General features: G+C 46.2%; 1 protein-coding gene across 2 annotated transcripts in view; it reads right to left on the reverse strand.

Moving 5' to 3' along the window:
• Positions 1-223: 223 nt before the first annotated feature.
• The window catches only part of LOC119847679 (26S proteasome non-ATPase regulatory subunit 4), a 79854-nt gene continuing 67720 nt past the window's right edge, over positions 224-12357 (reverse strand). For both annotated transcript variants that reach the window (XM_038382631.2, XM_038382630.2), the window contains 9 exons: positions 9485-9625; positions 8693-8807; positions 6382-6468; positions 4848-4916; positions 2614-2829; positions 2411-2519; positions 1670-1801; positions 969-1036; positions 224-584 (listed from right to left, as the gene is read on the reverse strand). In XM_038382631.2, the coding sequence (XP_038238559.1) occupies positions 417-584; positions 969-1036; positions 1670-1801; positions 2411-2519; positions 2614-2829; positions 4848-4916; positions 6382-6468; positions 8693-8807; positions 9485-9625 (1105 nt within the window). In that variant the 3' untranslated portion in view covers positions 224-416. The remainder of the gene's footprint in view (positions 585-968; positions 1037-1669; positions 1802-2410; positions 2520-2613; positions 2830-4847; positions 4917-6381; positions 6469-8692; positions 8808-9484; positions 9626-12357) is intronic.

Here is a 12357-nt window from a genome sequence, read left to right on the forward strand (position 1 = left end):
AAGTGAAGCCCTCTCCCGCTCTGTAACCTCATGGACCTAAGGGTACAGCTTTCCCTGGAGGCGGGTCACCCCATCACTGCAGGGATTCTTGCACCCTGCTCTGAAGCAGCTTGTTCTAGCTTGGAGTCAGGAGACTGGGCAAGGCGCACCCCTGCCAATTCCTATGCGGCTCTAAGAAAATCCATAAGCATGTTCTATAGTTACTTTAGGAGGGAGATGGAAAAAAATTTAACATTTTTATTAACTGTTACATCAAGAAAAAAAAATTCCTACCCTCGCCCTGTGATCGCTCCACAGCTACCTAGAGAACAGTGATTAAGTAAGTTGAAGTTATTAGGTTACATGGACCGGAACATGCAGGGCTGAGATTATCCCAATTGCTTGGCAGTGGCAGGGAGGTCAGTATCCCAGTGCCATCACTTCTTCTCCTCTTCCTTTTTGTCCTTGTTCTCCTTGGAGGCCTGCGAGGCCAAGGAACCCATGGCGTTACGGATGGCCTCATTGTTGGGGTCAACACCAGGCAGGTTTTCAAGCACACTCTGTAGGAACTCTGGATCCTGCATCACGTCATAATCATCTTCTTCCTGCACATCCATGTAGAGAGAGTCACTCCCCACTCCCTATCGAGGAAGATTTGCTGGGATCTAACAGGCTGGCACTGCTTGCTTGAAACACTCCACCCTGTTAGCAGGTGCTGAGCATGCTAGGGAAGGTTTAAGTGGATTCCAGGAACTCACTGAGCCTGGCAGCTCTTGATAAGAGAGATGGGAGCGGCTCTGTGGGGAAAGGGGGACCTAGGGTGCGAGCTGAGGAGCCCTGAGGGAGGAACCCCAACAGCAGCCAATCCGACTGACAAGGCTTGAACTGAACTGTTATGTTAACCAAGTCTAAGGAGAGGGGGAGTTTGGATTCTATACAGAGTGGATGTCTTGAGAGGTTGGGAAAGGGGTGGCTGGGGAGACCATCACCTTGGTAGGTTCTGATGTGTCCATGGCTGCACTGCTATCAACCTCTCCCGATTCAGCTTGGGCGAACTCTGGAGAGAGAAAAGAAATGTCTTGCTACTGAGTATTCACCACCACCACCTTTACTGCAGTCGTATTTATGCTGGGTTGTCAGCAGGGTGTGTATGTAAAGACATTGAAGGCGAGTTGCCTGTGGCAGTTAGTGGGCTAGAAGTTTCACAAAACAGACATCCACAATTGCAGGCCTTCAGGTCAGGAGTCTGTCAGCGCTTGATCCCATCCTTGCCTTACCCAGCTGTGCTTATGCATAGCAGCATATGGAAATCATTCCCTCCCCACTGATCTGCTGCTCCCTGCTCCAGACATCATATCAGTCAAGACGTGCCTGGGATAACACTGATGGATGCAGCAGGAAGCCTCAAGGAAGAATAGCGAGAATTGAGAAAGGAGATTCAGGCTTGAAGGCCTGACGTGAAGGTTCTGACACCCCTCGCCCCCAGACAGGTAGGACATTCATGGAATTCAGGCCCATTCAGACAAGCACTCACTAACTTTGTGCATCTCAATTTTTGGGTGCCCAACCTCTGTCAGACATTGATAGGTGTCAAGAACCTGCTGCTGTCTCTGAAATCACTGGGACAGCTCAGTCAGCACAAGATACGTCTTCAGAGATTAGACAGATGTGCTAAATTCTAGCCACTCACCTGGCCCTTGCAGAGACATCTGCATGGCATAAGCAATCTGCTCCTCTTCTGTCATGCTGCTAAGGTCGGGCAGGCCAGCTCTACCAAACTCCTGCTGGGTGATCGTCATCTTCAATAAGGCATCGTCTGAATCTAGCTCAGGCATAAACAGAGTACACATTCCTAGAGCAATTCCCCAACAAATTCTATATTCAGAGAAGAATCCCTCCCCACCACTGAAGGGTAGCCACTTCTGGGGTGGGATGAGACAGCTGCACAAAGCGCACAGCAACAATGCACAACAGTTCAGGACAGGAAAAAATACTGCATCCAACTGAAAGTGCAGGGGCAGTTTTTTAGGGAAGGCAGAATGTAGATACCCGAGTAGGGATTGGGCTGAGATACTGGGGCTAACAGTATTCTTGTGGAAAGTGCCATGGGATCTCTAGCCAGTACAAGAGATCAGGGCCTTCTTTTACATCTCAAGTGAAGAGGAGCACCACACTGGAGGGATATGAGGAACTAATGTTGAAAGGAAGTGCACCCCTCCCTAATGAATCCCCTGCCGAGCATAGGTGTCCATCCCACCCACATGCAACCCAGGCCCTGCTTAGCACTGGAGGCTGGACACAATCTCAGTACAAAATGATCTGGCTGCATCAGCAGACTCCCTCTCCCCGCTGCATTGAACTTGCTGCTTTGTTCTGCTCACCCCGGCTCCTCCAAACGAAGAGGGGTTAGATCCCCCGCCTGGTTTCTTACCATCCCCACCAGTGGCTGTAATTCCTGCCTCAGCAGCGGAAGCAGCTGCAGCTCTCCTGGCCTCTTCCTCCTGCCGCTGCCTCTGCTCCTCCATGGATACACGCAGCGCCTGTGGAGCAGACAATGGGGTAAACTCAAAGCAACAGCACGTTCACAAACAGTTCAGCTCCTTCAAAACCATTCTTGGTTCCACCATCTCTTACCAGAGCCAGTTCTGGGTCCGCGCTGGGATCCACTCCAAACTCAAAGTCGCTAGCGCCAAGGCCAAGCATGGCACCACCCTCCCCAGCCAAAATGGGGGAACTGATGAGGGCATCGGCAAGGCTAGGGCCAGGGGGAACAGTCACCAGGTGGGAACCAGTCCCATCCTTGCCGTTTAAGGTATTAATGAAGGCAGTCAGCTTGTCTGTGTTGGCTTCCTAGGGGAGGGGGGGAGAGAGAGAGAGAGAGAGAGAGAGAGAGAGAGAGAGAGAGAGGTTAGAACCCAGACTGACTTCCTCCCATTGACTTGGCTCGAAGGAAATGATGCTGGGGTGCCCTATGAACTGTAATAACCCTGATGTCCTCTTACCAGCTGGTGTTCAGGAAGGGAACTCATCTATAAACACAGAAGTATAGAGAACGGTGATCAGTATGCACCAGGGGTACAGAGACACGCCACGTTTCAGAGCTGGAAGAGGCGATCTATATAATGGGCCCCCTCCAATGGGCAACTGATTAAACATCCCCCCTCCCCCCCCGAAAGTCCCTGTGCAAAGTGAGGACAGTTGGCCTGGAACATTGCTCTATTCAATTCATCCTGAGTTTGCTCATGTTTTAGAGTCCTGCTCAAAGGAAGTGCCAGTAGTTTCCTTTCATAGTGCTGTGACCTCACTGGAGGATCAGGAACCTTATGGCCTGGGTGTCATCTGACAGTCAGCCTGAGAGTGTACCTGCAACACTAGAAATGAGATTGTACCCAACAACCAGAACAAACTTTGGCCTATTTCTCCTCTAACATGGGCACCACATGTCTTGAATACAGCATTAATTTTCATACTATTGCCCTCCACCAGAATCCATGTTACACTGAGGTTTTGCTTTCTCTATCCAGATAGAGAAGTTCATTGTGATACGGCATCAGGCCACTCTGCTTTGCATCTTGATCATCAGCTACGTTGGGAATGGTTGTGGTAGATTTCTGAGATTCAGCTGTCTCAGTTTAGGGAATAAAACATCATTCTCCACTGAGTACGAGTTGGCCTGTAGGAAAGATGGTTGGCTGGGGTATCATCCTGGCATCACTGATGCAACCCACACTCTAATGATCAGGAAAGAAAAGTCACAGAACTTAAGCAGGTCCTGTGAAGGCTGCTCCCTCTGAAGATCTGGAAGTGGAGAAGGGATTATTGGGGAAGAGAAGGGAAAACCACCAAACCAATTATTTTTCCCTATCACCTGGAATGTCATTACCAGCTTGGTTCTAAAACCAACCAAAGTCTTTTAAAGTGGTGATAAGATTCTTGCATAGCCACAGTGTTGCAACTTAGAAACACCACTCGGAGGCATGGGGCGAGAGACCCTGGATGGAGAGGGGTCACCTCACAGGACTAGATGCCAGACTGACAAAATGCAACCACACTTTAATTTGTAACAATCTCCACTGTTCCTTAGCCTTATACCACAATACAGCCCTCTGCCCAAGGATGTCAGAAACCAACACTGACTAATGTAGCCTGTGACTCTCAGAGATGTGTTCCAGATCATTAACGGTATATTTCATGAACAGTAATTGAAGTCTTTGATGCATGGTTGTAAGGGAATATGGGAACTTCACACTGCCTTAGAGGTTTCATCCTAAGAATGGATTGGGGTTTTTCATATAAAAGGCAAAGTATGTTTTGCATACAAAGGTTTGTGCCACAAACTGATAAAGATGGAGGAAACTCAGAATTACAGCTGGATTTCTATTTTCAGCCAGAACATCATGAAAGGGCAGGTGACTAAAGTATGCAGAAAAGAAGTTAAAAAAAAATATTAAAAGAAAAGATGTTCTTCAATACCTTCATTTATGGAAACAATTTTAAAAATTCAATTTGTTTTCTTTTTGCCCTTCACTGATGGTGAGTTTAGACCAGTCAATTTCACTTTTAGTTAGAGTCAGTTTCACTAAAGCATTAGCAGAAGCGTGAAATGTTTGGGTAGGAAACACAGCCGGGGAATATTTGAGAAGAGAGTCTCCTTTGGAATCTGCAAAATATTAATGGAAGGACTTCTGTTGTCTGAATAGTTCAGCCTTAAATATCCCTGTTGAAGAGATTAAGATAGGGGAATCGTGATAGTATTCTTCACTGGTGTTCCCAGATAGATAGGAGCCAAGTGTTTGAAAATGAGATGTAAACCCCTGGCTGGAGTTTGTATTTCAAAGACTCTTGGGAGATCAGTTTAAAACTCTCACCTCTTCTCCAAAGTTGATAATGTCAACATTTACTTTCTCCTTTTTAAGGCGCTTTGCCAGTTTCACCAGCTGCAATAAAGAGAAAGGAGTGTTAACCTTTCATCACTTGTCTTCAGCTCCTACATCTCCTCCACGTAACAGAAAGCAGACAAAAGTGCATGGGATTCGTTCATCAGGACACAAAGCCAGATATAAAAGCATCTAATTTACAGGTGCCAGTCTATACAAGTTTCATAGTAAGAGATTGTTTCTGAACAGTAAAATATTTGAGAGGTTTCATCTCCATTATACTCCTATGAAAACCAAATAGGCCAGAACTTAAAATCAATCCTTAAAGCCAGCAAGCTTCTTTTAAAGATACACACTGACAATCTGAATTACATTACATCACCTTTTTAATTGTATGTACTTTGACTTAATTAAAAAGGCAACTATCTAAAATTCTGAATTTTTTTATAACCAAAAAAAATCCAGACAAATACAATTAAGAGTTCAGACTTCTGACTGTTTGATACTTGAAGGCTTTTTTAATACTGCAACAAGACATTTAAGCATGTTCTGATACATGATCCGATTTAAATTCCCTCACCTACTGGGGGCAGGGAATTAAATTTAATTCCGATTTAAATTTTCACAGTTGCAGGGAAATTATGGGGCGGTCAAGACAATTATTTAATCATAACACATGTTGAGATTCAAAAAGTTAGAGATTTATAACTGTTAAAACACAAATTGTCAATATCACATCAAAATATACGAAGTAAATATCCTTAAATCAAACTAAGTTCTCAAGCAGCATTTTTCAGTGGAAATATTTTTTCATGGGTTTGTATGTGTACAGCAAAATCAGTGTTTACCAACATTTACCTAAAGAAATGGAATCCTTCCAAGCCTATGTATAGAATAGGATAAACGAGGCTCTGTTTTGATAGAAACCTGTACTGCCTGAGAGCCAAGTTAGTTTATTTGCATCATTCCTTCTTTTCCATTTTCACACCCACCCACCCCCTTTCAATAGCTCACATTCTAGTAGCAGGATTTACCAGCTAAAGAGTCGTCTCATTGGGACATAAGCTTTGAGCCTTACAGTTCTTGATACAGATTCAATAAGATTGCTGTAATATGAATGCTCATTAAGATTTCTTAGAACCAGGTTTTCTGGATATAAAGACTGACCAACATAGTCAGTTCAGAAACACATTAAACAGTTCCAGTTTCAAGAAAGCAGCTATTATTAGGTACTTGATATGAGGGTGATAAGAGCAGTATAAACACCTAGATAAAGAAATTGCTGTGAAAACTGAAGGCACGTCTACATTTAAAAGGCTGCACTGGCTCTCCCGTCGACACAGAGCTGTCTACACAGGGGTTAGGTTGGTATAACTACGTCGCTCTGAGGAGTGGATTTTTCACACCGAGGGAGAGTGCGATAGGTATATGACATCGGTCTGTAGTGTAAACTAGACCTGAGGGTTCACCATCATGGATTAAACACACCCATGAAATTGCATCTAACTGGTCACGCTTTACTCACATCTTTCTCGTTATCTTCCACAGGGCTCCCAACAAAGGCAATGATGCGCATCTTGTGATTCTTGCCTTGACGATGTTTCAAAGCCAACTGGAAAATAAGAGTTGTCATTCAAGGTGAACATAAGAACGGCCATACTGGGTAAGACTAGTGGTCCATCTAGCCCAGTATCCTGTCTTCTGACAGTGGCCAGTGCCAGCTGCTTCAGAGGGAATGAACAGAACAGGGCTATTATTGAGTGATCCACTCCAACGTCCAGTCTCAGCATCTGGCAGTCAGAGGCTAGGGACACCCAGAGCATGGGGGTGCATCCATGACCATCTTGGCTAATAGCCATTGATAGACCAATCCTCCATGAACATATCTAATTCTTTTTTGAGCCCACTTATACTTTTGGCCTTAATAAGATCCTCTGGCAACGAATTCCACAGGTTGACTGTGCATTGCGTGAAGTAGTACTTCCTTTGGTTTGCTTTAAACTTTCTGCCTATTAATTTCCCTGGGTGACCACTGGTTCTTGTGTTCTGTGAAGGGGTAAACAACACTTCCCTGTTCACTTTCTCTGCACCACTCATGATTTTATAGACCTCTGTCATATCCCCCCTTAGTCATCTCTTTTCCAAGCTGTACAGTCCCCGTCTTTTTAATCCTCAAAAGGAAACTGATGGTGACTGATGTATCAAGAAAATGTAAATGCCCAGGAGGGAGAGGAGTTGCGTGGGATGGAAAAAATGGGACATTGTACACACACACATACCTTGGAATAATGGGCTGAACCTAAGCTAAATACCAGAATACACTTTTATGAAGCAAGATTCATTAGACTGAGGAGTATTTTCAAGATGATATAAGTCATAGTATAATAAGCTGCTTTTAAGAGTCTGCTGCTTCCACAACATGCTTTATAAGGAACTGGCACTAGTAATGCCACTTCTCTATCAAAGGATTCCAGCATAACAAACATTAGTTTAGTTGCATTTTTGAGGCAGGTATTATGATCCCTATTTTGCACCCAAGGAAACTGAGGCAAAAGAGAATCATTAAGTGACTTACTCGATGTCTACACGGCAACTCCATACCCACGGCTAGCCCGTGCTAGGGGACTCAGGCTCATGGGGCTCAGGCTGTGGAACCGTTTCACTGCTATGTAGATGTCTGGGGTCAGGCTGGAGCCCAGGCTCTAGGACCCTGCGATATGGGAGGGTCCCAGAGCTGGGCCTGAGCCCAGAAGTCTACTCAGCCATGAAACAGCCCTGCAGCCCTAGCCAACTGGCATGGGCCAATGGTGGGTTTTTCTTTGCTGTGTAGACGTAAGTAAATCTGTGGCAGAGCTGGCAATAGACCAGAAGGTAGGCCTCCAAGTCTTGTGCCTTAACTACAAGACCATCGTTCCCCCCAGGGCTTTGGAGCAGAGCCCAGAGCTGGAGTGCGGAGCAGCAGGTTTCTGTCTGGAGCTGGAGCGGAGCCGGAGCACAGCTTCAAAGCCCTGGTTCCCCCTCTAAATATATACAAGTAATAGCTTTCCAGATGTACACACCGGAGGATGACATGAGAAGCACATATAACAGTACAGAGCGAAAGAACAGGACAGAAGGGAGTGACTAAACCTTGAGACCTATTCCAGATGTTTCAGGGTAACAAATGCACCTCTCCTTTGTGGGTGCGAATTGCCAGAATTTGGCCCCTGTAAATTGGCTGCATATACATGAGATATATTGCAACTGTAACCCAGCAATTTGGTAGCAAATAAAAAGCCATCTCCACAGACTCAAATTCTCTCTAGTTTATATTTCTCTTTCTTCCCCTTCACCAAACAGCCTCATTGATTTCCCCACACTCAACTTCTCAATAGAATTATTCACCACGGTAGCAGACTGGATTACATTAAATCCCATAACCTGGCTCAAATCCAAGTCAGGTAGTTACACGCCACTTGCCTAAATTCACCTCACACTTTCAGATGAAGACATTTAGTATCCTAAACTATGATGAGACTTTATTACAACAGTACCAAGCCCTTATCTAGCACTTTTCATCCTTAGATCTCAAAGCACTTTACAAAGGAGGTCAGTATCACTATCCCTTTTTTTTACTGATGGGGAAACTGAGGCACGGAGGTGGCATGAATTATTCAAGGTCACCCAGCAGGCCAATGGCAGAACCAGAAATACAAGCTAGGTGTCCTGAGACACAGTCCAGTGCTCTACCTATGAGGCCACATTAACAGTTAGCAGAATGCTTTAGGATGAGAGGGGTTACAGAAATACAAGACGACAACTCATTTAAGAAAAGTCATGAACAAGGTGTCACTTACATGAGCAACTCGGATTCCTGTACAAAAGGTAATTTTCCCTTTGGGTTGCACTGTGTGTAATTTGGAAAGGATCCGTCCCGTGTCTGGGGTAAGTGTGGTCAACACTTCACAGTTACTAGAACAACATAAATGGTTGCATTGTTATACGAAGTCCTATCAAACCTCCCAATACCCCTTGTAAGGTAGTATCCTTTTGCAGTTGGGGAAACTGAGGCACAGGGTCTCCCACAGTCCCACAGTCTCATGGAGAAAACAGCAGAAGACAGTTATCCCTAGATCTGTGCTCAATACACTAGATCAGTGTTTCTCAGCCTTTTCAGGTTGGCAATCTGAAATGTGAGGTCAAAAATGTTTGTAACTCCCTTACATTTACTATAAAAGGGTCAAAATTGCATCATTGATAAGCCTATGTAATTTGTGTTTTTTGAGAGGCTGACAGAATATTTAACCTTGCAGGATCAAGGTGTGCAGGGAGCAGGATCTCTGTTGTAGATTGTATTATAATCCCCTCCCTTATCCCCCGCACTGCCTTTCATGACCCTCTTACCCACATGGGGGTTGCAACCCACTGGCTGGGAAATACTACACGAGAGCAGTGCTACTCAAAGTGGTGGTCCACGGACCGGTGCCAGTCCGCGAGCTATCAGCTGCCGGTCTGCGCGCACATTGGAAAAAAAAATTGCCAGTCCCCCACATCAGATAGCTTGAGAAGCGCTGATCTAGACCACACACATTTGGGTGGGAGAGCAGGAGTTGTTTTGATTTCTAGGAGGGGGAACTCTACAGACGTACTTAGCTAAGGTAATGAGCCCCACGTTGTTCTCTGGGTTGCTACGGGTTTTCGAGTGGCACACAATGTTGACAGCATCTTGCTGGGCTTGCAGGCGCGTAGGTAGAAAGTCCCCATTTCTCATGTATTCACTGTTGTCAACACTGAAATACAGAAAGAATCAGATAAGGTCAGAACTAAAAAACAGGTTTGTCTGATTTTTACCCTAAGCTGGTTCATGAAAATGAAGCCTCAGGATCCTAGATCTGTGGCCAGATGGCTAACAACATACATGTCTCCTCGTCCTTGTCAATTCTTAAGGCAGAGAGAGAGAGAGAAGGAAGCATAGAAGTAGCCTGCAAAAAAAAAGTCAAAGGCTCTTCAGCCAAGGTAGAACTGACCTATAGAAGTCCCATACTTAACATGCTCAAGAATCTTGAAATTCAGACGCAAGAACCAAACTCATTTTAAAGCCCTGTTTATAGTAGGACAATGCAGAGGCCTGTCCTTTGGGCCTACGGAACAGACTTGGAGAGCTCATAGTCTAGTCCATGAGTCCTAAAACTGGGCATGCAGCTCCCCCTCCCTGTAACTGCCAGCTGAAGAGCACTCAACATCAGCTGCAGGTGAACACAAAGAACAAACAATTTCTCTTCATCCATCAGCAGTATTAGCGATGGCTGGAGACAGGATAAAGAATAGCTGGACCAATCTGATGGGAAATACCCGTATTCCTATCAGTATATATATGTAAACATCTCTTAGGGTTATGAACATTTATTTGACATTTTAAGTAGCAGCCTACAGCTTTTTGATATTATAGCAATTTAGCACTGCTATAGGTGTAGCTTCCAAAGTGCTTTGGCAAAGGTGAACAAATATCCATGCCCTCATTTTACAGAGAGGGAAACTGAGGCACAGACAAAGGAGACAGGTCACACAGAGTCAATAAGAGCTGGGACTAGAACTGTCATCTGGTGTGTCTCAGCCCGAGGCGCTAATGAAACATTCGATGCAGGTCAGGCTCCTGGCAAACTATCAACATGGCTGTGCCCCAGCGTTCAAGCACCCCCTGTAATACAGATTTGATTGTTTGGGATACAGTAATGTCTAGAGGTTAAAGGAGGAGACTGGGAAGCAGGGTTTCTGGGTTCTATTCTGGACACCGCCACTAACTCACCAGATGGGCTTTGGGTGAGTCACCCCTCTGCGCTTCAATTCCCTCCCCCTGTGTAAAATGGGGCTAATTCTCACTTGCTCTTTGCAACAGGCATTGAGCTCCTTGGGTGAAAAGTGTTAAACATGTGCCTAGTATTATCAAGCAATGAATTACCAGCTTTGTGGTTTCACTTCTGCTCCCAAGAGAGATAGATCAACATCCCAGCTCCCCCTCAGTTAACAGGAGCTGTTATACTGCAGTTGTGACATGTTAGCTACTCTGACAGCTTAAATCAGATTTACTCTCCACCCACTAGCTGACTGACCCATTCCACGCAAGCTAGCACATCTGCAACACTGATAGCTTGCTACGATAGTGCTTTCATTAATATGAGGATTGGCTGAACAAAGAGAGGCTCTATGCTAGTGGTCTCTGACCTTTTTATGCACAAGATCCCTTTTTGAATTTAAATGCATCCCAGGATCTACCTAGCTCCTTCCCCATGGCCCCATCCCACTCACTACATCCCCCCTCCCTCCGTTGCTCGTTCTCCCCCACCCTCATTCACTTTCGCCAGACTGGGGCAGGAAGTTGGGGCTGAGGTGTCTGGAGTGTGGGAGGGGGTTCTGGGCTGAGCCTGGGGCAGGGGTGCAGGAGGGGTGCAAGCTCTGAGAGGGAGTTTGAGTGCAAGAGGAGGCTCTGGCCTGGGACAGTGTTGGTGTCAGGAGGGAGTATGGGGTGCAGGATCTGGGAGGGAGTTTGGGTGCAGGAGGGGGGTCCAGGCATGGGCAGAGTGTTGGGGTGCAGGAGGGGGTACAGTATGCAGGCTCCAGGAGGGGGCTCAGGGCCGAGGGTTGGGGTGCAGGCTCCGGCTGTGGCGCTTAACTCGGGTGGCTCCCGGTCTGTGGCACAGTGGGGCTAAGGCAGGCTCTCTGCCTGTTCCAGCTCCGCGCTTCTCCCGGAAGCTGCCATCCCCACAGCTCCTGGAGGAGTGGGGAGGCACATGGCTCTGCGTGCTGCACCCAGGCACCGCTCCCACAGCTCCCATTGGCTGCAGTTCCCCGTTCCCAGACAAAAGGAGCTGCAGGCAGGAGCAGCGTGTGGAGACCCCCCTGATCCCACCCCCCTTTCCAGGACTCAGCGGCGCGGGACGGGGCAGGCAAGGAGCCTGCCTTAGCCCCGTTGCGCCGCCGGACTTTTAGCAGCCGGAGATCACGATCGACTATCAGAGGCTCCAGGATCTACTAGTTGGTGACAATTGATGACATTCAACTTGATGGCATGTCTGTCAATAACGTGATAACTTTGGAATGCCAGAGCTGATCCATTCTAAAAATGTCAGCGAATGTTCAGTCTAGGCATTAATGAGCAGAAACCTATGGATTTTGGTGAAAAACAAAACTGGGTCACTTATGTCTTCCATGCCCCCCACATCTCAGCTCTTCCCAGTAGAATTTAAAATGCTGTGCCCCTGAATGACTTAAAACTCCCAGACAGAAGAAATAATGGAGGGCACATAGAGTCCCTACCATGGGGCAATGAGGGGTTGCAGAGAGTTTCTGAAATAAGGCACACAAACAGCTTGTGGGGCAAATGGAGGGAGGCAAGGAGCACCTGGTGTGTGCAATGAGCTCAGCAGACAGAAACAACTACGTAGTAGTTTTGTCTCTGTGCGATTTTAAACCTTTCACATACAGAATGTCACTGCACAGGATCCAGTTTTAATCTTTTTTGTTT

This window comes from Dermochelys coriacea, chromosome 24 (assembly GCF_009764565.3).
Source record: "Dermochelys coriacea isolate rDerCor1 chromosome 24, rDerCor1.pri.v4, whole genome shotgun sequence".
Classification (NCBI taxonomy): Eukaryota; Metazoa; Chordata; order Testudines; family Dermochelyidae; genus Dermochelys; species Dermochelys coriacea.